The sequence below is a fragment of the Notothenia coriiceps genome, unplaced genomic scaffold (genome assembly GCF_000735185.1).
Source record: "Notothenia coriiceps isolate Sejong01 unplaced genomic scaffold, NC01 NC01_scaffold00012411, whole genome shotgun sequence".
Lineage (NCBI taxonomy): Eukaryota > Metazoa > Chordata > Actinopteri > Perciformes > Nototheniidae > Notothenia > Notothenia coriiceps.
In genome coordinates this window covers 3,318-27,394 of record NW_011345112.1, presented here as the reverse complement: position 1 = coordinate 27,394, position 24,077 = coordinate 3,318, and the positions used below count along the sequence as shown (strand labels likewise).

Sequence of the window (24,077 nt, the reverse complement as noted above, 5' to 3'; positions counted from 1 at the left end):
TTCTCCAGGGGGAGCTCTAACATACTATGCTGCTTGTGTTGTGCTGTCAGGGAATGAATGTGTATGGCTAACCGACTGGTAGCTTTGGCAATGTTGTCACTATCAGAATGATATCGCAGCGGGACATAGGAGAACTGGCTCGGTTTTATACTGTCACTGATCCTAAAAAGCACCTGAAAGGCTACACTGTGTACAAAGTCACCGCAAGGGTAAGTAAAGAGATGTTGATCACTGTGAAAGCAAGGCTAATGCTAGGTGTTGTTAGCTGTATAGCTTGAGCTGTGCTAACCAAGCTAATATTATGCAAACACAAGCAACGTTGTTTTAACCTCTTCGGGATGAACTGGTAACAGCTTTTGTAAACAAAACTAAAATGTCTCTAACAGGTTCATTCAGACTATTTTATTTGTTGAAATCTGTGTTGTGTTTCACCTTCAGTAGATTGTATAGTTGCTCACATTAGCAATATTAGCCAAACTGAGTGAATCCTACCTAAACGCAGTAACCTCGGTGTTAACCGAAAGATAGCTAACTAGCCAGCTCTGTTCGTGTTATAGGTAGCTTTACGATGGAATAACACTTAGTATAAATTATAAAGCATCTTTAAGATAGATACAATTATATCTAGTTCTTTGTGTCATTATATTTGTGTGCATAATTTCTAGCTAAATGCCTTTTTATAAGAGGTATTTTACGTTGGAGGGGATTCTGATTTATCACAGATCTAAATGTAGAAATATCAAAGCCTGTGTTAATTCAAACCTACATTTAATAGCCAAATGCTCCGTGTATCTATCTCCCAGGACAAGGTGGTGCTAAAACTGAAACCATTTCAAATTAGGAGATAAACCCTAGACAAAATTCGCTTTAGGGCACTTTTCTTTTCTCTGTAAGAATTGGCTCCTGTCCCCATTGATAATAATTCAAAACTCCCAAATCAAGTGCTTGTGTAGAGAAGTAAGTCCTCTGATTATGAAAAAAAACATGCAACATTTTGAGCAGTGATTTTACAGAGGCATTGGCATGCTCCCAGTTCAATAAGAATTGGGCCCGGCGGCTTTTTCCTTTCTCTGCTGCCATACTGGATGATATGGTTGCTGGTGATGTCTCGTTCCTACACTCAAGACTTTCGTCATTCACTGTATAATGCTCTCATTGTCACACACAGAGCTGTGTCCCTGCTCATAATTGTGCCAGCCTCACAAGGAATTCATAAACCAGCACTGGCATCCTACACCAATGCATAGGAATCCTTCAGATGGAGATTGAGTACGTTTTTCTTCGTTCTTTTCCACACAGATAATCTCCAGGAAGAACCCAGAGGATGTCCAAGAGGTAAGACAAGCAACCATGACTTTGTGAGTGTGAAAGCTTTGGCAGAGTTGACTTTCTTGAAAGACAGGAGCTTGATGGAAATGTTCCCTGCAGGGTTGCTCTCACCAGACCAATTTAATAACATTTTAAAATGTGCAATTTTACAGTATTCATTCATAAAGGTTACAACAAATATCAGTTGCAAGTGACACTTGGTTTGTGATGAAACTGGCTGTGCAAGATGTATCTACCGCTATGTTCCTCATCCATACCCTTACTAATGAGATTATATAAAGGAAGGTTACCTGTTTTGACATTTGAAGTTCACTTTGTTAACGTGAGAATACTGACACTAAAGCTTTTACTGTCCACAGTGATATAATGTCTCACATCGTCTCTGAGGTCATTTTAACGATCAGTTTTGGCTCAAGACAACTTTTAAAAGGTTTAACAGAATGTTTATATCTTAACCTTCATCTTCATGTATCTACAAACACTCACATGAAGTCTCTCCTAGCATTTTTTACACACCAAGGAATGCAGTCTAGCCTGGAACCAGCCCTAATGCAGCAGGCATGATGTCAATTAGTGTGTGTGTGTGTGTGTGTGTGTGTGTGTGTGTGTGTGTGTGTGTGTGTGTGTGTGTGTGTGTGTGAGAGAGAGTGAAAGAGTTTGGTCTAGAAACGCATACCTCTATTATTGAGCAGTGCTCCTCTTAGGGAATAGTGCTCAGGTTAGTTCTCCTCAAACAGGGGTTAAGCAAACCGATCAAGGATATTATATGTGTCTTTATCCCACACAGTAAGGACCTACTTCAATCAGGTTTGTGTATTAGTGTGACTTGTGTTTTAAGTTGTTTTGTGCAAGATGGCGGTGAGATGAGTCTTTTATCTTGTCAAATGTTGGGAAAGGAACAACAGTTAGACATTTGATTCCTTTAATATATCAGACAAGTCAGTGCTGTTGTTAACCTTCTAAATGTGTGGTTTCAACAAGGTAATGAATTTGAATTATTCAGATATTTGAAAAATTAGATTACCTTTTACAGACCATTACAAAATCAGGTTAATATTTCAGGGAACAAAATCTATACGAGCAATTTAGTGAAGCTTTACATGTCTTCAAACTGAAAATATTGATTAGCCAACCCCTCCTTTTCCTTATCTTCATCCGCCTCTCCTCTTGCTCTTGTTGTAGATAACAGTATGGAAGCGATACAGCGATTTCCGGAAGCTTCATCAGAGCTTATGGCAGCTGCACAAGAATGTGTGTAGCCAGTCGGAGCTGTTTCCTCCCTTTGCCAAGGCCAAAGTCTTTGGTAAGAAATAAACCACTTAATTCTCCTGCATCAAACATTGTCCAGAAGGGAACATTGTTATTTAAAAAAGCCCTGTTGGATGTTTATTTGGTCATTTGGTACCTTTTTAATAATGTTTTTTCTTAGTGGATGTGTCTGAAGAAAGACTGTGATAGTGTCAGACTTCGCTGTAGTACAAGAACATAGTAGTAGTAGTTGTGATGACTGTCCCCTAGAGGCAGTTTAGTGTTATTACTTGGTCAGTAAGCACTTCTATCAGTTGTGAAGTCACTCTTATGTGTGTGTGTGTTTGTTTCTATCCATGCATGAGCAGGTCGTTTTGATGACTCGGTAGTTGAGGAAAGAAGGCAGTGCTCCGAGGATCTGCTTCAATTCTCTGCTAACATTCCCGCTCTCTATAGCAGTGAGCACATCCAAGATTTCTTCAAGGTACCCAAACATGATCCCAGACCCCTATAACTTCCATACTCACCTTAACATAACACTACAATCACTGAAGAATATGTTTTTCATTCTTTTTAAGGGAGGCGAGGTTCACGACGGCTCAGAGCTCATTGGCCCCGCTGAGCCCTTCTCTGACTTCCTGGCAGACAGTTTATCAGACTGCAGCTCTGACGGTGGGTTACATACAATAACTATTCCTCAGAATCCATTTTCTTTCTGCTTTACATGACTGTGACCTCACACAGAGATGTTTGATCATGTGTTTTCAGTTCAAAGAGACATAAGTGGTGCAGATGATCTGACTATCACATCTGAATATGGAGGTACGGTTTAATTATGGATACAAATAACACACACCCACAATACAGCTTGATTATATTTGCTATGACACTGCATTATTCTCATCCCCAGGCCCGTCCAGTGACAGCGACCTGACCTCCCTGGCTGTGGACTCAGACTCTTTGGCTGGGCTGGACGATGGCATGGCCTCAGGTCGCACCTCCCCAAACCAGCCACAAGGGGGAGCCTCCAACATTAGCAGCAGCTGCAGCCCTCGCTTGCCCTCCCTTCACGACCGCCGCACCCCATCTCCCTCCCCAGTGCCTGCCTCCTCAGCCCCTAACCCAGAGGTCAGCTGGCCAGGCCAAACGCATCTTTTCTCCGGCAGTCTGAGGAAAGCCAGAGGTGGGAAACCTAAGGACAAGAAGTTAGACTACCTAGACAGAGCCAGCGAGCTCATCTGCGTGGCTGTACAGAAGGAGAAGGAGCAGGACTTCCAGGCAGCGTTCTCCTGTTATCGCAGCGGAGTGGACCTGCTGCTGCAAGGAGTGCAAGGTCAGTTTTGGAGATAGCTGGAGAGAAATGTAGGCGTATACTCAACTAATCCATCATAGTGTAACCATGGATATATCTGCAAGCCATGAAGTGTCCATGAGCCAGATACTGACCCTCGCAGCAGCAGGGTTCTTAAGTCGATCTGACATTGGCAAAGAACCATCACTTTCACTTTGTGGTTTATCAGCTTGTAGAAGTGATATCATGCTGTTTTGACAGTGAATAAAATGCTTGCACAGAAACGTTTCCCCCTGCACTATAAAAACTGCTTCGTAAAGAAAAATGACTGACCTCACTCACCCCTTTTCAGGTGAGCCCAGTCCCACGCGGCGCGAGGCAGTGAAGAAGAAGACTGCAGACTATCTGATGCGTGCAGAGCAGATATCCAGTCAGCATCTGAGAAGCAACATGGGTCAGGGGTCAACGCAGACAGTGGTGAGTGGGAGGGAAATGCCAGTGGCCTGTATGCTGTCTATGTTGGATTATGCAAATCTGCTTTATGTGCATGCATCCACCAGAGACCTCAAACCACTCGAGACAGTACATTGGGTTTATTTCAGAGAGAAAATTACAGAAAAACTATCTATGTAAAACGGACACGGAATGATGCCCACTCTGATAATCATATTTTCAAAGACACTGACTATTCTTCCTCACATATGACTCTTTTCAGATGTCACAATAACTGATTAATTTGACCATGTTTAGATAATAAATCAGCCCACCATCATATATGACATTCCTTTGTTGTTGTCCCAGGCTTTGGGGGTGCAGTGCTGCCCGTCCAGCAGCAGAGGAGGCCAGCCGAGTCCCTCCGAGGAGCTGAGAGCTTACAGGGTGCTCGGGGTCATAGATAAGGTCAGTTCAATATTATAGAGTCATGCAACTTGCACCCATATTTTATGTTTTATTTATTTGGAATGCTTGGGTTGTGTTTGTATACCAAAAAGTGATTTAAAGACAAAAAACAATTCACTTTTTTGAATTGGAGGCTGGAATGTTCTGCTTGATTATCATAGTAAATATGATTTTAAAGGTGACAACGACATTCAAGATCCTAACAAAGTAGTTACACTCAGGCAGGCACTAATATTTTCCCTGGCCCAGATAAATGTGGATGTGTCAAATATCTCCTCCTTGTGTCCTTTCCTTCTTTGACCACCTCCGTTATCTGAAGCCATAAAGCGTAATAGATTTACTGAATGCTTTGGTAAGGGCTGAGTGTGTGTATGCTCAGCGTCAGTTATGAGTACCACAAGGTCAGTTTGGGTTGCTGGTCCTCTCAACCAGCTGCCGGCGAAGCAACTTCACCACTCAGCCATGAAATGACTTGGCAAGCAGCTCGGAGAGCGGCGCACAGCATTGAATCAATGATGCTCATCCTCCACAAACACAAAACCCCAAGGAAAATGTTGATACAATACTAACATGTGTTACTCTACAGAGGTGCATGCAAAATCCACAATATGTCCCGAGCAAATGGGACACACCGGCGAAAACAAAACCACGCCATAAGTGAAAACTATAGCGCTGCAAATGACCCGGCTTTCCTCTGCTCTCCTCCTTCCTCCTTTCACTTTTTAATGGGGACAGAGGGGACAGATGGAGAGAGCTCCTCACCCTGCTGCCCCTCCCCTCCACCTCCCCCCTTCCCTGATGTTTGTGTCTTAATTATATTAGCGCCCTGGCTAGCAGTGCCACTCTGTTTACTCACAGCTCCATTCATATCCATTTAGCCTGCACCTGTTTGGTCCCGGCCAGGGTCACATGGAGAGAACGCACCCGCTGAACATACGCACGCACCGCACTACGCACAAACCCACAGCGGGGCACACACATATGCTCAAACTCTCCCCTGAGAGGGGGAGGAAGCAGAGGAGCAATGGAGATGTCAGGGAGAATGAGGCAGGAAATCGAGACAGTGGGAAAAGCCAGAAGGAGAAGGTAAAGGAAGGGAAATGAGAGATAGCGAGGGCTCCGTTTATGTTGGAAATTAGGCAAGGGTGAAAAGAAGGTTTGGATTTAGAGATGGTAGTTATAGCTTTTACTGTGTCTGCCGTGAAGCATTGCATAGATTTAGAGTGACATCTTTTTCAAGGAACACAAGACTTTTGGGAGCACAGTGAAGAAATGTACACATTATTATGAACAACCTGCCATTTGGTTTGTCGGCTGTCTTTTTAGTTTATTTTTAACAATAAATAAATGTATACATCTATTAGTTGTTCATCCATTGTTTAATCTATGAAACGACCATGGTTACATCTTCAGACAGACTGAACCAAATCTAGAGATTCTCAATATACAATATATATCATATATATATATAAAAAAAGAGAGGCATGACAACTATATTAGAGAGAAAATAACCTGCGATTGTTTGGCATTTGTGATTAAAATACTTAATGATGAGATTATTAGATGTGTTTTATATCAATAAACTAATGTATTAATGAGCTAATTTATAAATAAGTGTTACTTCAGTACCTTTATATTCTAATTGTCTTTATAAGTCTGGGACTTGATGTGGTCCGACACAGCAGGATTTGTGTCAATGCCAATTTGTGTAGAATTATTTAGGGACCTACATTTATCTTGCCGTGACCCTCATGTGTGCCCCGACCCAGCCTTTGAAAAACACTGCTTTAGAGGACACCACCACTACATCATCTCAGACGGTGTGTTCATATCTGGCAATTAATGGCACTCTTCCATCACAGGTTCTTCTGGTCATGGACAAGAGAACTCAAGAGACATTCATCCTGAAAGTAAGTTTACTGTGTGTGTGTGTGTGTGTGTGTGTGTGGGTGTGTGTGTGTGTGTGTGTCGTCCTGAGTGTGAAGTGTGCCAGAAGCCCCTGTGTGTGACCGGTGTAATTGATTCTAATGGGCCTGTCCCTGTCAGCTCCTCTGCTCTCAGGTGTGAGACGTGTGCCAGATGCCAACGCACAGCGCGGGCACAGATGAATACACACACACACACACACACACACACACACACACACACACACACACACACACACACTTCACGTGTAGCGCTGACAGATTTGTGTGGCTCTTTTAAAGTCACGCGCTGTATGTGGCTTGATGAATCCAGTGACTTTGGGTTGCCAAGGGGCAAAGCTGGCATCTCGTTAATAGGAGGTTTCTCCTTTGCCACGCTCCGGTTTTTTCACACTTGATTCTTCGCACAAACGAAAGCACTCACCTTCCTCTACCTCCTCCCGGTCACTTTGGTAACTCTTATTTTCTCTTCTAGTCCTTACATTTCCTTAGTTCACCTTTTTATAGATAGATACTTTATTTATCTCAAGCTGGGAAATTGTTTTGTGACAGCAGGTTTTGGACAGTCAAGCTGCAAGTTTTACAACACTTCTCAAAAATAGAATAAAATAAACATTACAAAAATAAACAATATATAAATATTCTCATTAGAAAGTTGTATTCAGAGGAGTATCTAAACACTATAACATAGACAGAATAACATCTGGAACAAACTCCCAGAAACCTGCAGGTCCACAGCAGCTCTTACTACTTTGAAATCCAGGCTGACGACTTTTCTTTTTGCCGCTGCTTTTAATTGAACTATTCATATCTTAAACTGCACTGTAGATTGTATTCATGTACTATTTTTTCTTTTAATTGTTATCTTATTATCTTTGCTTTTTAATGACTGTTTAAATGCCATTTTCTTAATGTCTTTCATTTTTGTAAAGCACTTTGAATTGTGTTAAAAGGTGCTATATAAATAGCCTTGCCTTGTCTTACAGTAGCTTGAAATTAAAAGTAAAATATATCCTGTAGTAACTTTAATTTCTGCAGAACAAGTTTTTGTTGTTTCTCAAAAAAAGGGAGACTCTGCTTTCTAAATAAATGAACTGTAATACAATTATTAAATGCAAAATTGGCATTATATATTATCCATGTGATGCCCTAACTCTCCTGTTATTACTCACCTCCTCTTCCTCTGCCTTCCCCTCGCAGGGCCTGAGGAAGAGCAGTGACTGTGGGCGGACGAAGAGGACAGTCATGCCTCCCTCTGTGCCACACATGGTGCAGCTGAGGAAATTCATTGTCTCCGAAGACACCGTTTTTCTTCTTCTGCAGTACGCTGAAGGTAAGACGCGCACATCCCATCAGATTCATCTTCCCCCCCCCTTTTGTCTTTTTTACCTCCCAACCGTCTCCTCACCTGATCCCTCCTGCGCTCCTCTCCCACTCCCCTCTCTGCCCTTGTTCCAGACAGATGTTTGATAGAGATGGGTGTGTGTCACAGGTCATTATTCTGAATACCAGGTGGCGCAATGCTTCATTAGCTATGCCAACACCTGGGCCTCCTTACATCCCACTCACTCCAGGATGTGTGTGTAGCTCGTGTGCGGGTACAATGTAATGCCACCATACTTTTTAATGCCCTGTAACCTATTCAATCTGGTGCACTCCATAACCACGCTGCACTAATATTATTGAACAATATTTAATGTCGTACGAACATGATCTAATAAAGCTAATCAGAAATAGCTGCAGAAAAAAAAATACATTTTTGTTTCTGATCCACAAAATCCAGGGCTGCGCTTTATGCCTCTTTAGTATCCTGTCACCAGCTGATTGGCTGAATGACGACAGACAGACAGGCAGGCAGGCAGACGGAGGGAGGGAGGCATTGACCTGAGTGACATTGGACGAAACAACATGTGGATGGTTTTACTTTCTAAGCCATCGAGTTGCACCACTATCATTATCATCACTGTGAACTCCCTATCTGTTCTCATCACACACAACAGATGTGTGTGTGTGTGTGTGTGTGTGTGTGTGTGTGTGTGTGTGTGTGTGTGTGTGTGTGTGTGTGTGTGAAGTCAAAATGCAAACATTACACAACCCCATTTGGCCAATTTGGGTTCAGTCATAACTGTTTGCCTTTGGATACTCATTCCTAAGTGGAAACTAATGACCCTCTTCACCAAAGACTTCCAGTACCTTCGGAGCCCCACAAGCCAAAGACAGGGATTACAAATGTCTTTTGTGCTTTCTCTTTGCCTTTCCACAGCTCCTGAAGAACTGTGAACATTAGGCACATCTCATAAATAGAAGAAGCAACTTTTTATTACATTTTTTAGATTCAATGTTGTTGACACCTGCCTTCGAAATAGTGAATCGATTACCAGTTGGACAAGGTGTGCATCTAAATGTTTCCTCCAGACTTAAAGGGGCTCAATAGACATGGGGAACCAATTTGGGTTTTTTCAATGCCATATGCTGATTTTTAAGAATAGGGCATCAGTTGGCCAATATATAATGCCACATTTGCATGTATTACATTTCATTTATTTCAAAAGTAGTGTCCCCTTGTTTTTAAGAGACAAAAAAAAACTTCAATACATTTTTGTTAGTAATTTCCAACAGTTATATTGCTCTCTTTCATGCCTCACACAAGGGAAGGACAACACCTGTATGAAAGGGGCGACCTACAGTAGTAGTAATCAAACAACAAATTCACTTTTTTTTTAGGCCGTCGTCCTCTGAAATAAAATGACAACAATCGAGCTTTGAATTTCTCCTGAAAAAAGGACCTTTGGTGCAGTTGTAGTTAGGGATGCCAGAAACTGACCACGATCAAAATCGAAAATCGGACAGCCCTGGCGAATAATAATCGAGTATTATAATAATCGCCCCCCACCCCCCCGCGGGAGAGAAAAAAAAACTCTTGCATTTGACCTAATTTGCACTTCTCAGTTTGAAGTAGTTCCACGAGGAACTCTTCTTTCCTTTGTTCATCTTTAGTTGTGTTCTCACTCCCATAAATCAATCGCACGTGTGACGGAGAGGGGGGGGTCGGTGTGTAGCAGCGCAGCGGCGCAGCGTAGGGCTGCGCAGCTTCCTCCAAGTTTAGAGTAAAACAAACTGGTGGTGTGCCCAATGGCCATTTACAATTATTAATACTATTATTATTATTAGCATTAGTCTATATTTTAGTTGAAACTAAGCCAGAAAAAAAAAAAAACATAAATAATAATAAAAATATATATCAATAAAATCGAATTTTAAAAATAATTTTCGATTATGGAGACTGTAACGAATAATCGAATAATCGCTGGCATCCCTAGTTGTAGTACAGTTTCTTTGTTGTTAATGCCCCGTCTCCTTCCTCTCCAGGCGGGAAGCTGTGGTCTCACATCGGAAAGTTCATGCGTACTACCAGCCCTGACGACAGCTTTGACATTCCCTACATCCAGAAGAGCCACACAGCAGCGGTCCACTCTTCCAAGCCGGCCATCCCACAGCTGGAAGCGGGTTCAGCCGGTTTTGGTTCTGGCCCGGTTGCTGGTTCTCATCCTGTCTCTGCGCTGCAGAACAAAGAGGAGCCACGCAACGCCTCTCCTAAGAAAAGGGTTCTCCCCCCCCGGCGTGTTGAACAAATAGGCGCCCAGTCCGACTCCGGAGCCACCTCGGAGGAAGAGTGCACCAACAGTTATTTGAATCTTTGTAACGAGTACGAACAAGACAAAGTAGAACCAGATGCACTAGAGGAGGAGGAAGAGAGGAGCGAACAGGAAATGCTGTCACTGGAAGTGCCCGTTGCCACGACCACTTCCTCGCGTAGCCGCTCGCTGCTTAGCAACGACAGCCTCTCTTCACCCATCAGCTCTCAGGAACTCGGCTTTTTCACAGAGTCGTCCGACAAAAGCGGCCACACCCTCAACATCGAGCAATATCGTGGCGAGGGTCAGGACCACGGGGAGGTGTTCAGCCCCTTGCCCTCCCCCGCCGCGCCTCTGTCTCTGGATCAGTCCAAGCACACGCCCATGGAGTTTTTCCGTATCGACAGTAAAGACAGTACAAGCGAGTTGACCTGTCTTGACTCGGGAGAGCAGCGCCCCTCTCACAAGCATTTTTCTACATCCGATCTGGGCTTTGATGTCGCTGAGGATCTTCCAGAGCTGGCTCAGGAGGTCAAAGGTCACAGTTCTGAGCTCTGGGGGCTGGACTGTAGCGATAAAGGCTCCAACGAGTCAGTGCCAGTCATCTCATTTAAAGAGGCAGTGGTGGAGGACGAGGGCCAACCGCCAGACCTTTTGGTCAACCTGCCTGTAACGGGGGGGATTGTGGACTCTTCACATGAAGAACTAGACACATCGGGCGTGTGTCTGGGCCTCGAGGTCACAGCGTCTCCTCAGAAGTTCATACAGCCGGATGTTTTGCAGCTTCACAGCCAGCCTGAGGAAGAGGAGGAGCAGCAAGAGCTTTCATCTCTATGCACAGCGTCTGCTACTTGCGACACCAGTGTTACATCTTCCTCTCCCTTCAACTCGCTGTGGGATGACTGCAGCCTGGCGTTCGGACAAGAGCCCTCTGACAAAATGATGGTCGATCCCGCATGCCAAAATAACGACCTTCCCTTTGACCTTCCAGTTACAGACTCTCTAAATGAGAAACTGGAGGCCAGTGCAAGAGTAAATACAGACCTAAGTGGCACAAGCACAGGCTCTATCACGGCCACAAATGGGACTGAGGCCGGGGTTGGGAATGTATTAGGTCTTGATGGGGATTCATCAGGAGTTATTAGTAATACAGGTGGCAGCGTATTTGATAAAGAAGTATCGCGGCTGTTTGCAGAGCTGGACGAGCTGTCGCTGGCTGCTTCCCAAGCTTCTATCCCGGAGGAGTTCGTACGATGCTGGGCGGTGGAGATGGTGACAGCTCTGGCTTCTCTGCACCGAGAGGGCATCATCTGTCGGGACCTCAACCCCAAAAACATCCTGCTCGACCACCAAGGTAAGACTTCCATTGTTATCACAGCTAGACCCTAACCCTAGATGTTTAGATAGGGTTAGGGTTGCACAGTGGGATAAAAGTACAAGCACTTAGGTGTAGGGAGAAAGACCGGCAAATGTCACTATCATAAACTGCTAGAAAAGATTCCGACAGATTCTGGAGCTATAATATTAGGGCAGCATCACGATACAATATACTTACAGAGAGTTTAGAAAAATATGAAGATTAGCTCAGTGCTAGGTACACCCGAGAATCTCATTAAACTTGAAAACACAGAGAAAATGCCTTTATCTGATTGCTGTCACACCCAAATATCTCAGGGCACTTTGTTTTGGAGAGTGGATCTTGTTTTCTTGAGCAAAAAGCAAATAAAGTCAAGGTCTTATCTTTTTACTTTCTTAGAGCAGGTACAATTAGATTAAGGGGCTTTATGAGTCAACAATAATGTAATCGTGTTACAGAAAGGAAGGCTCCCCCAAAGTGTTGTTTTACCAGGAGGTCACAGATCCCCCCGCCCTCAACTTCTTCCTTTTGTCGTCCTACAATCATCTCTCTCCACCTCGTTATCAACAAGCGTCTAATTAGCTGAGTGGCTGTTTTCGTCTCCCTGGTGGTAATTATTGTTCTAAAGGGCCCATCAACGGCGTAGTGTGGTGCATCAGTCTGGCTAGCCTCGGCTAATGGCCACGGCTACCTAATGACACCATTAGTTCTAATGATAGCGTTAACGGGTAGCCGCTAAACAGGAGTAATCGCCGGGGCTGTGTGCTTGAAAAGCTTGCGGAGGGATGTAGAGAGGCGGAAAGGAGCGGAGGAAGGAAGTGCTTTAAAGGTGAGCAAACAGTTTGAAAAGTAGAGACACTCGGGCGGAGGAGGAGCATTAGGTGGATGTATCTTTCTCTGAGGTTCTCTCTTTGTCTCCTTAGGTCATATTCAGCTCACCTACTTTTGCAGCTGGAACGATGTGGAGGAGTCCTGTGACAAAGAGGCAGTCGCCGATATGTACTGTGCACCAGGTGAGACACACATGCTAACACACTTTATCTCTATGATTTGACTGATGTACTTTTTACTTCTTAATTATGAGCCTTGTCTCTTGGGTATGTTTGTAAGGAGGTTTATGTGGGGTTAATATCATGCAGGCATGCAGGGTGCATAATGAGGTCACTTTCATATGGTCACAAATGCCTCAAAAACAACAATAAACAATCATACTCTTGGGAGTAGAAACAAATGGATAGTATTCTTTTTTTTTTTTTTTTAAAGAGCAGAAATCCAAACTAAGCTATTTTTTCTCTTGACTCTAAGAAATCACATCATAAGGCTACGTGGAATAATCCCCCTGCCAGTATTATAATACATGTAAAAAAAAACACACATTTTGGTTAATATATGAAGAATAACTGTTTTCCATCTTGCGGTCCCAGTTTTGAGAGGCTGACTCTTGTTGTAGTTCTCTCTCGGTCCTGTAGAGTGTGCTGTTGTGCAGCAGTGCGGCCGGCAGCAGGCAGTAACCCGCGTGTTGCCCTCAGCAGGCTCGTGGCAGCTCTGGCATGCTGTTTACAAGCTGCCTAAAACAAACTGCTGCTAGACTACAGCACCATGTCCCTACTTAGCAATCCTGTGTAAGGGACCAGGGGGGTTGCATTTTGGTTATTTTTTTACAATATCTTGCTGCTTTAAGCAAAGGGTTAAAAAGGTGACTTTGGAAATATAATAGATTACAGATTTAGAGTAATCCTGTTAAAATGTATTGTAGATATTTATATTCATACATTTCATAACCTTTCGAACAACTGTTTCGTACTGGGCAAAAAAGTTTGAAATTGAGCGTTTTTACGCTAAACAATTTTGTTAGAGTACTTTTCTCATTTAAGAAGGCTGATATTGTTTATTTTCCAGCACTGAAAGGAGTTCTTGTCCGCCAACATGGTCACCTGCCTTGCTTAGAGTAATTTGCATTGATGTGATTGGCAGGCGAGAGGCAGTACAAACCAGAGAACCAATCAAAACCAGTCCACAACTACAATTTGAGCTCATACCAATTGAACATGCCTGTCTGGATGCTGAGACCATGCCCATGATGGCGTTGCATTCAAATGTGTCCCAATGAGGCATTGTCCAGAAATATACTTAAAACTGCTTCTTACTCAAATTGATATATTTCAATTCATCCCCATATTATTCCCCAACATCTTGATTAATAACATATTATTTTCGATTGAAATAATAGCGTTGCATTTAAGTTGTTACTCCCTAAACCTATTGAAACATTTGGCTTCACACTCCTGCTAGATCCTGTTATGTTTAGTGTAATTAAGTCAGTCTTGAATAGACAGAAATAAATAAATAAAATGCATGATGGATAACGGTTAGCTGAAAACTCTGGAAACACTCTGAGACATACACAACAACCCTCTCACCCATTCACTCTCCCACGCACTTATATTAAGTTATTCTCTCATATTCATCCTCTCTCTCAAGCCGGGAAGGTCACTTCAGATTTAAATCCTCCTTGTGACTGGAACATACAGTATGCCACTGTTGTAATAAATCTGAAAGCAACAAATGCTCTATCTAATATCCAAAGTGTGCGTTTTTATTCCCTTAGCAACAGCTTGTTTAAAAGCCTACTAATGGGAATAGAAGCACAGAGAGGCATAATGTTCAGGGGCCAGCAGTAGATGACCTAAAGACACGAGCACAGGAGTAAATCTCAGCAAAAGGAGCTTTATGCATAATGTGGCTCAGGGTCTGAGTGCCGAGCCGAGACATGTGAGCCACTCAAGTCTTTGTAATCAATGTAGTCATATCCTTATTAATATTAGCACTGGCACACACACACACACACACACGTGTGTATGGTAAGGTTTGAAAGGTAACCATGTAATATGCAGAACAATCTTTTTAGTTTGAAATAAATGAATTCAGTATTAAACATTTTTACTTATTTTTAAGTGTACATTTTGTGTATCATTAACTCTTAGTAAATGTAGTTATAACAGCACTATTGCAGCAGTTCAGGGGAAAAGTGGTTATTTTCACCATGAAAAAAGTGCTGTACTCAAATGTTTTATTGTTTTCTGACGCAACAAAAACTGGAAGGTATTCCTTACATTTGAATAAACAACATTTAAGTGGAATCAAATAAAATGGGAACATTTAAACACATTTTAAAATGTGTGTTTTCTTTACTTGACAAATGATGTAAATAACAAAATTGTCATTAAATACGACCAGAAGGTAAAAAACTACAATATAGATATAGTTTAGTTTGGAGACAAAAAGGAATGTAATACATTTTGGACACGGTATAAAAACGTGTCTTTATGTTAAAGCAACATCATTATAATCACTTTATAGAATGGTGCTTTTGAAATTATATTTATCGAACGATAAATACAAGATTCCCAGTAAATATGTGAAGCCAGCGCTTTAGTGAAATGTCTGGAATTGAACCTCAGCCCAGGCGTGAAAGGTGATGTTAGTGAAACCACCGTAGTTCACATGTGGATGAATGCATGCTGTACATGTTAGCAGCCAGCAGGGGGGGTGTTATCCTGCTGTTGAGTTAAAGAGATGCTTCCATATCTATTGACTGTCCTACCCAGACACTGGCAACTTTTTCTCTTTTTCTTCGGTCTCTTACGTCCACCTTTCTTTCTTTTCATTTTTGATTGTACACATTTAACCAAGTAATCTCTTTTAAATACCTTTTTATTTCTTACGTTCAAACTCTTACGTTACATGTGTGTATCTGTTGCTGTATGTGCTTGTTAAAACACGCGCACACACGCACACACACACACACACACACACACACACACACACACACACACACACACACACACACACACACACACACACACACACACACACAGTAAGGCAGAGGTTAGTGAGTGTGTGTGTGTGTGTGTGTGTGTGTGTGTCTCTCTCTCCTGCCCTTGTTATGTATTGCTGTTTATCCAGACAGGGTCAGCTCTAGCGATGGCTTCATTCCTGATGACAGATTTATGAGTGTTTGCCAGAAAGCTAGCAGGGGGTCTGCTTTGACCGTATGTGCGTTTGTGTGTATGTGTGTGTGTCTGTGTAAGACAGAGGGAAACATGTTATTTAAACACACACATTCACACCCAAAAAAACACGGGAGGGGACTCGGAAAATACGGTGGCAGGAGGGTATTATCGTATTTACTCTGCACTGACGCTTATTTACTTTCCAGCCATTTCGTCATTATTGATAAACATCAGATGGCTCACGTTTTGTTCTCTAATAAGAAAGAAAACACACAAGCTGTTGAGTGACAGCGTTGGAGCAGGAACGGTAATTGTTTATTGTTCTGCCGAGAGGGAAGCCACGCCGAAACCGATTGTCTTCTAAGAAAAGGGAAATTCAATATTCTTCCCCAGAAGTAACCAGTCAGTAACTGATGAATCCATCATCATACTCGCTGTTTGTGCTCACCTGTTTTTTTCCCTTCTACCTGCTCAGCCACAGTGTGATCTAATGGAAGATAAAGTTAGTTCCCCTTTTGACACAGAGCTGTCGTTTTGTTGCTTTGCAAGTAATCCATTCACCCTGAAGGTACTTCTGCTTTATATTTGAATATTTTCTGTCCTCATGGTGAAGATGAGTCATAGGATTGTTTTGTTTTTGTACCTTATTCGGTTTCATCCACAATTTGCTCCATTTGAACAAAACCTCCCTGAGACACACTCAGTCTTGGAACTTCACACACACGATACCTCCTTACTTCCTACCTGCGTACACTCCACTTCCCCTTTCAACAATGACTGTCGGTTACGTTTTTAGGGAAGTGGGTCGAAGAGGAGAAGAGAGAAAGTTCCTTATGGCCCCCAGGAGAGAGGAGATGGAGTGTGATTAAGATACAAAGCAGGAGGGAACTGCATTGTAGAGGGGAAAGGGAAGAAGAAGAGGCCACGAGGTGAACACTCTGTATTGTTTTTAAAAGTGAACTCCTCAGTCTCCTTTTGTTTTTAAATCATGCGCTATTCAAGAAAGAAAATGCCGGCTTGGTGGAGGTATCGCACATTTCCACAGTGGGCTTTGAGTGACCCATGGCCTGTGGATGCGGTTAACTCTCCCCTCCCATCCTCTCTCTCTCCATCTCCCTTTCTCCCTGCCTCGCTCTGACAGAGCGGTAAGTGTAGCCAGCTCCACTGTACTCTCCCTGCAGCTCCTTAGACATTAATCCATTGTGATGACATCGACCTTGCTCTGAGACGTGTGCTTGTGTGTGTGTGTGAGTGTGTGTGTCCAGTATCTCCCCTCCAGCTCGTAACTGCGCAGGTATCACTAGTCCATTCAATGACGATCTTCTCTCCTTGGCTGTCAAAACAGTGGTCCTGGGGAGCCCTGAAGACTGGTTGCTCAGTTGGCTGTGTGTGTGCGCATGTGTGTGTGCGAGTGTTTGTGTGTGCGAGTGTTTGTGTGTACAAGTCGTAATCACAGCCCTCTCTAACCTCTGCTGCAAGAGAGCCGCGCAGGCCCCCGGAGCTCCCAGCGGCCTCCGGGAGACGAGGGGTCTTTGTCTCTTACGCTCCCCCAGCTGAGGAGCCTGGTCTCTGGGCACACGCAGCCGTGACCCTGGGTCCCGGCCCTCTGGAGAGAGCAGAGGCAAGCTGAGTGGCACAAGGGGCCATCTGGTACCCAGTGGAGCTGCAGCGCACACACACACACACACACACACACACACACACACACACACACACACACACACACACACACACACACACACACACACACACACACACTGTGACTTTAGCAAAGGAGTATCCCTCTCCGTTTCTGTCTCTTACTTTGACACACACTGTCAAATCCCAACATCTCCATCACGCTGCCAGTCAGACTGTTAACGGATACATTACAGACGTACAAAAGACCAAATAGGGAAACTTTTATAAAAGTAAGAAATGGTAAAGGATGTCAGTTAAATGCAAATGTCCCCTGTGTGGGACAAATAAAGGTATTCTGATTATTTATTTGTCAAGACAGAAACCTCAGAGATGGACTGTCAGCAGGCTCTTTTTCAAAGGGTGCCTTGATTTAGTAACGGATAAATTGCTGAAGTAATTTTTCTAGCCACATTTTTTCCTTTAATTACTCAATTATTTGGACTGTTTAACAGAACACATTTGATTAAAATGACTAATTTCCTGACATTTTATAAGCCCAACAATTCATTTATTAAAAAAAGAAAACCATCAGAATAATTGATAATGAACGTTATTCGCAGCTTTATTCTGCAGTGTAGATTATTTTCAGGGGCTGAAAATGGTAAAAACATCTGAAAAAAGATGCTATACTATTTCTCCTCAGTTTTCCTGCTTTACATTTCTTGGTGTGTGTGTGTGTGTGTGTGTGTGTGTGTGTGTGTGTGTGTGTGTGTGTGTGTGTGTGTGTGTGTGTGTGTGTGTGTGTGTGTGTGTGTGTGTGTGTGTGTGTGTGTGTGTGTGTGTGTGTGTGTGTGTGTGTGTGTGTGTGTGTGTTGGAGGTCAGGTCATGCAGATGGTGTGAAGTTGCAGCAGACGGTTTCCTCAATTTAACTGCTTTTTTATTATGCAAATCACCCTTTTTATGAGACGCACACTTGTGCCTGTGTGTGAAGCCGCGTGTGTCTCTGTGTCCTTGTTTTTGTGTTCATTTTGAATTGATTTCTGTCAATTCAATTAAATAATAAGAGAAACAAGATGTCAGTCTGAAACAGTGCTTCATGTGGAGAGTTTTAGATGTAAACACTGAAGGACTTAACACAGCTTCAGATCAGTGAATGATTCTGTTCACACATTTAAGGCTTTTGCTCTTATTTGACAGCCATCACCAGTTGATTATTCTTCCCCAGCACATGCGCTGTTTCTCTGCTTGTTTATTTATTGATTAATCCTGTCTCCCTTTTTGCTCTTCCTGCAGAGGTGGGAGGTATCAGTGAGGAGACGGCCGCGTGCGATTGGTGGAGTTTGGGCGCCGTGCTGTTTGAGCTCCTGACAGGCATGGTGAGTCAAAAAACACAAATGTTACCTTTGTTGCTAAGGTGTTGTGGGATGTCTGTAGGTGTCTTGGCTTCCAACGCTCTGTATGGTTGTGCCAGGTTGTGTGTGATCCTGTGCGCGTGGCTGTACGTGTTTGTAGTTTGTTGTTTTTTGGAGTGTGCATGTGTGTGAGGTGCGTCTTGGCTCCCGTCTCTTACTCTGGTTCTCGGGGAGTGCCAGGGGTGTCGATGTGACTTTCTCCCCCAGCCTGAGCTCCATCTGCTGGGCCAGGGGGTCAGCTCCACCCGGGCCCCTCTGCTGGCTCCTGGAGCAGCGCCGGGCTCGGAGCTCGCCTGTCTGAGGTCGGCGAGGAAGGTGAAGACTGGGGCAGCTCTCAAGGTGCTGAAAACATGGCTGTCTGCGGGACAATCCTTTTTAAAGAGAGATCCTGAGCGCTTCTGTATGGAAGACAAAAGATACACACTCAGCTGTTATACGTGTACACATGCTAATTATAACTTGCTGCTCTCTTGAAGGACAAACGCATGCACAGTTGCTCGAGCAGACACCCAGCGCAGGTGCACAGCGTCCCTTCAATATTTCATTGTCTATTACATTTGAATACATTCTAACTGATTGCCAGTGGGCATGTTTTCATATCAGCGATCAGCCGTTCCCATCAATGGCCCTAAACACGAGTCTGAGTGTTAGGTTAGTGTTCCTATGTCGAACCATACACACCCACTTACCTGGGAAAAAAACAACTCAGTCACACAGATGTCTCCTTTGATGATTATGTCTGGGTACAGCCCTGGCAAGGATACACACACACAGGAACATCGTGTCTCTTGATCCTTGCAGGATAAGATCTCGCCTGGAGCAGTCTTGACTGCAGCTAGGAACCCAGCCAGAACTCCTGCAGCACGTAAAGAGAGAGAGACAACAGACTTAACTGATGGAAAACACACACAAACAGTCCACAGGCTTTCTCCTGCCGCACACGTTGTGTTCTAGTGATTTCAATTTGTATTTGTAGATGCTCTGAAAGATGTGCGGTTGCAGCGTACTGTGATTACGGTCATTATTGTCAATTACTATAACAACGGGGCTGCGTTCTGTGGTTAGAAAAGCACTTGCAGGTCTTCTGCTCCCTTTCTCTCACTTCTGAGATTTTTGTTTTGTCTTTTTTTCGACTGTGAGTGCAACAATTCCTTGTAATTGACGGTTTAATATGGCCATATTTTACTGTAAAAACAAATCAAAAGCTTTTAGATTTACTGCTGCTTAACTGTTGGTTCTTCCTGTAAAGTCGTTCTGTATTCAAACCAACCAAAAACAATGTGTTTTTCCGTGTCATCACTCACCTTTCCTGACTCACACACCAAGTTCTAAGAAAGAGCAACAGTGGGTAAACCATTATTACCTTGTTGTCGTTGATCAGTGTTGTTTCAGGTGGTTCTTTGGTCTCCTCCTATTTGTCCAGTCCTGGTGCTCTCACACTGACCTTGGCTGTACGGGTTTCAGTATGTCTGTTCTTCAGTCTGTGAGTTTTCTGTTTTGATTGATAGTTATCTTTTCTTTCCACCCCTCCTTCCCTCTGTACAGTCCCTGCTGCGCTGCCATCCCGCAGGAATCGGTCACCACACGGCTCTCAACATCCCAGAGTCTGTTTCAGAGGAGGCCAGATCTCTGCTGGAGAAGGTGAGAGTCTGGGGTCTTACTGGGAACTTGTATATATCTACTGTTACTATAAACTCAAAGAAATCCCCGATCTAAAAGGTCTTTGGGTAATTCTGTATTTTTCTTCCTTTACAAACTCCACATGCACTTGAAAAGGCAGTAGGGAAAGAAACATAACCATTGGCCTTTTAAAAAAGTTGGATGATAATGATAATGTTCAAGTAATAATCTGTTGCATTTTCACAGAAATAATATTTACCACTTTCTCTAACTGGCAGGTAAACACAATAATAATGTAATATTAATTAACATTTAAGAGGGTTATTGAAAATATGCAGTTCTTGGCAGGTCTTTCCCAGGGAAAAGTTTCCATATTAGGTTATTCCCTACAGCAGCAGCAGTCGTTTGTTTAAAATAAATACAGTAGAAGAAGAACTGAGTTAGCATGGCAACCAAAACTGTACCTTTTTATTGGTAAAACATGCAAGAAAAGAGTATTGAAAACTGAGATGGATAGAAAGCAGTGAGATCTCATTTAAAATGAATGTTGCAAAGAATCTCACTATAACTATAAATGATTGGCAATGTAGGTATTTGTGCGACAGATTATAACAGATTAACACAAACCATAAACATAGAGAAAATATTCTTAATAGCTGAGTTTGCACCATGTTGCTATCTTAAAGCCTGTTGCAAATCCTTAACACTTGTGATTTCTAAATGTACTCTCTATGACTCTCTACATAACATGGCAACAATCCGCCATGAATTCTGTGCTGTTTCTGCTGTAAAGGAGTAGACACTATGGCATCTGTTATGCTTATTATACTTATTTTAAAAAGATGTGTGTTGTCTCATGTTTGGTCTCTTGTCTTGTCCCGCAGTTGCTTCAGTTCAATCCGATGGAGAGACTGGGGGCAGGTGTGGGAGGCGTGGATGATATCAAATCACACCCTTTCTTTGCCAGAGTGGAATGGCACAGATAGACGCTGTGCATTGTGGGACTGCGTGAGCCAGAGCTGGGAAGACTGGCTGTCCTCAATGAATCCTTTCAGACTGGACAAACGTATAGTCATACAGTAAATACACATCTGGCATTTCTGCACACTTCTGTTTTATGGACATTCATTAACCATGTGCTTTTCTTTGCCAACAAGCAGTATTAGTTTCCCTGTAGATCGCTCGCTTCTTTATCCCATAGAGGGTGTAACCTTTTTGTGCAGGGAATATGTGTGGTGCAATAATTGATACAGTAAGTGCGGGTACTGAGTGATGATCCACTACGACATTGTTGCTTTTACACTCCTCATACAGTAGCTAAGCCAAAATGACACAAGTGAGAAGTGACTACTTTGCGCTTTCAAACTGACATAACATTCATTTAGCTTCCCGAAAAAACACATATGCAATACAGTTCGTTGCCACCTAATAGAACACTTTTATAATTTCTCACATAGCCAACTGAGATTTGCTGTGAGTGAGACAGGTTGATCTTTATATTTGATGAGGATCAAATGTAAGATCTTTTTTTTCTACCTGGTTTACAGCCATACAGCCCTTTTACAGTAACACAGATAAACACTATACAAGGTCAATGAACACAATGTTTTGAGGTAAGCCTTAGTTTTGTTGTTAGGTGAAGTATTTAGATAAATGAAGATTTAATTATTTAATAGATTATAGCTGGGGAAAAAGGTACAGTTTACAGACATCGTGAGCCTTCTCCCTCCATAGACGGGTCCCTTGATGGGAATGAGAACAAATAAGGAGGGCTTGAACCACGTATTTAAAACCAGACCTTTTACAGATTGTTTTTACGAATTAAAGAGGAAACTCTGCACTGTACAACAATGCTTTTTTTTTGCATGAAAGAATATGATTTATGTAATATATTTACACTATGGAAAAAGATCTATTGAACAATAAATAATGTGTGTTTTGTAAATACACCTTTTTTAATGATGTTGTGTTGATTGCAAGGGACTCCCAGGTCTCAAAACCTTGATTATGTCCAACCTGTCAATCATTTCCTGCCTCTTCAATCAAATCACCATTTTATTTTTAATTGATTTATGTTTGTACACTGCATCTACTTACTTGCCGCACAGATTTGAATGCTGATTTTGTCATTTGTAATCTGTTATTACTGATTAATGTGGTTAACATCGCCATTTTTAAATTACATGCCATATACCACTTCTTATGTAATCAGATGAGAATTATTAGAGCATATATACGAAACGCATTGTAATACATTTCTCTAACAATACACAGTTTAATCACTCCACTGTAGATGCTGCACTAAATTAACTGACAGACAATGTCAACGACATGGTCCATATTCTACCTATTAACCCTTTTTATCAGACATTAACACCGCAGTGAGATCCGATTTTCCGTTTTCTATGCTCTATTCTTGTCTGTGCTGTATGTCTCTACGGGTCTGTCAGTGCACTCTGGATAACAATAAACACACCTGGATGAGAACATGGAGTGATGCTTCTTTTATAGATTTACTGATTTATGTGTAAGGATCTGGGAGTGTGTGTGTTCTGAGGCTACAGACTATCAGCGGGCCGATGATGCTCCTAGAAAGCCGCTGTCACTCCTGTTGAGTGTCACACTGACGGTAATGTGAGCACACACACACACACACACACACACACACACACACACACACACACACACACACACACACACACACACACACACACAGCATGTAAACCCCAAGCACTCTTTGATATAGATGGCCCTTTATGATCGGAGCTTTGGTATCGCCAACTCAAGTTTTAAACGTTTCTTGATTATTTGTCAAATCTGTTTGGGGAAATGTGACAAACAAGTACTGTATGCAATCATTTTGAAAATAATATATAGTGGAAGATGGTACTTTATTGAGACATTTTCATAGAAATGTTCATTAAGATAAACCAAAGCAATGTAATATATATTTATTTTTGGCAAGGCTCAAAATGTTGGTAAGATATTTTTGGGGAAATTCCGTTTCTTGCGAGAGTTATATGAGACAATTTGGTATCAATCTCCTTATCTTACTCCCTAATAAAATTAAATAAGTGTTTTTCCGAATATATATTTAATTTGTTCAACTTTTTTTGTCTTGACATTACTACAGTTAAACATTTTCTGACAAAGAAGTGACTTGAAGTTATTGATGGATGGTTTGGATACTTGCTTCAAAACATTAAGAATTGGATCAGATCATTAAGATCACAGCATAGTACTATCTAATTATATATCTAAAAATGAAATGTATTAACCTTTACAAATAACAATATTTTCACATTTTGAAAATTCACTTTGGACTTAAACATAACATAACGCATTCCTCTATTACCTGAAATGGCATATGCCCATCTGCACGCGCACACACACACCGGTCGGGGGAGTTGTTAGCAGTGTCGCGGTGTTTCCTCTTGTGTCAGCCTCACTGCCACAGGGTCAAGAGTCCCGGCTGATTAGTGCTTGTCATAAGACCTGTCTCTCATTACACACACACTCAGGGCGAGAGGTTCACTTCAGCTCAGAGAAGAAACCTGTCAATCTTACTCAGCGTACATGTGAGATGTGCCTTCCATGTGGTCACAATAGACGCAGGAACCCTCAGAGCCCACTTTACCATGCTGTACATGACGGTGTTTGCCACTAATGGTTCCAATTGAACTGATATAAATGGCATATGAATGATTAAATGTGAAGTCTACCTCT

The 24,077-nt window shown here is 42.5% G+C and overlaps 1 protein-coding gene across 1 annotated transcript; it reads left to right on the top strand.

Annotated features, from left to right (window-relative positions):
- The first annotated feature begins 38 nt into the window (after nucleotides 1-38).
- rps6kc1 (ribosomal protein S6 kinase polypeptide 1) lies at nucleotides 39-22,838 on the top strand. The gene is made up of 16 exons (XM_010773315.1): nucleotides 39-209; nucleotides 1,300-1,335; nucleotides 2,512-2,632; nucleotides 2,946-3,061; nucleotides 3,156-3,249; nucleotides 3,346-3,399; nucleotides 3,488-3,910; nucleotides 4,221-4,345; nucleotides 4,670-4,768; nucleotides 6,631-6,678; nucleotides 7,894-8,026; nucleotides 10,063-11,682; nucleotides 12,609-12,698; nucleotides 18,613-18,695; nucleotides 20,277-20,372; nucleotides 21,236-22,838. Exons 1-16 carry the CDS (start codon nucleotides 108-110, stop codon nucleotides 21,335-21,337), a joined length of 3,342 nt encoding a protein of 1,113 aa, XP_010771617.1. The 5' UTR covers nucleotides 39-107; the 3' UTR covers nucleotides 21,338-22,838.
- The last annotated feature ends 1,239 nt before the right edge of the window (nucleotides 22,839-24,077 follow it).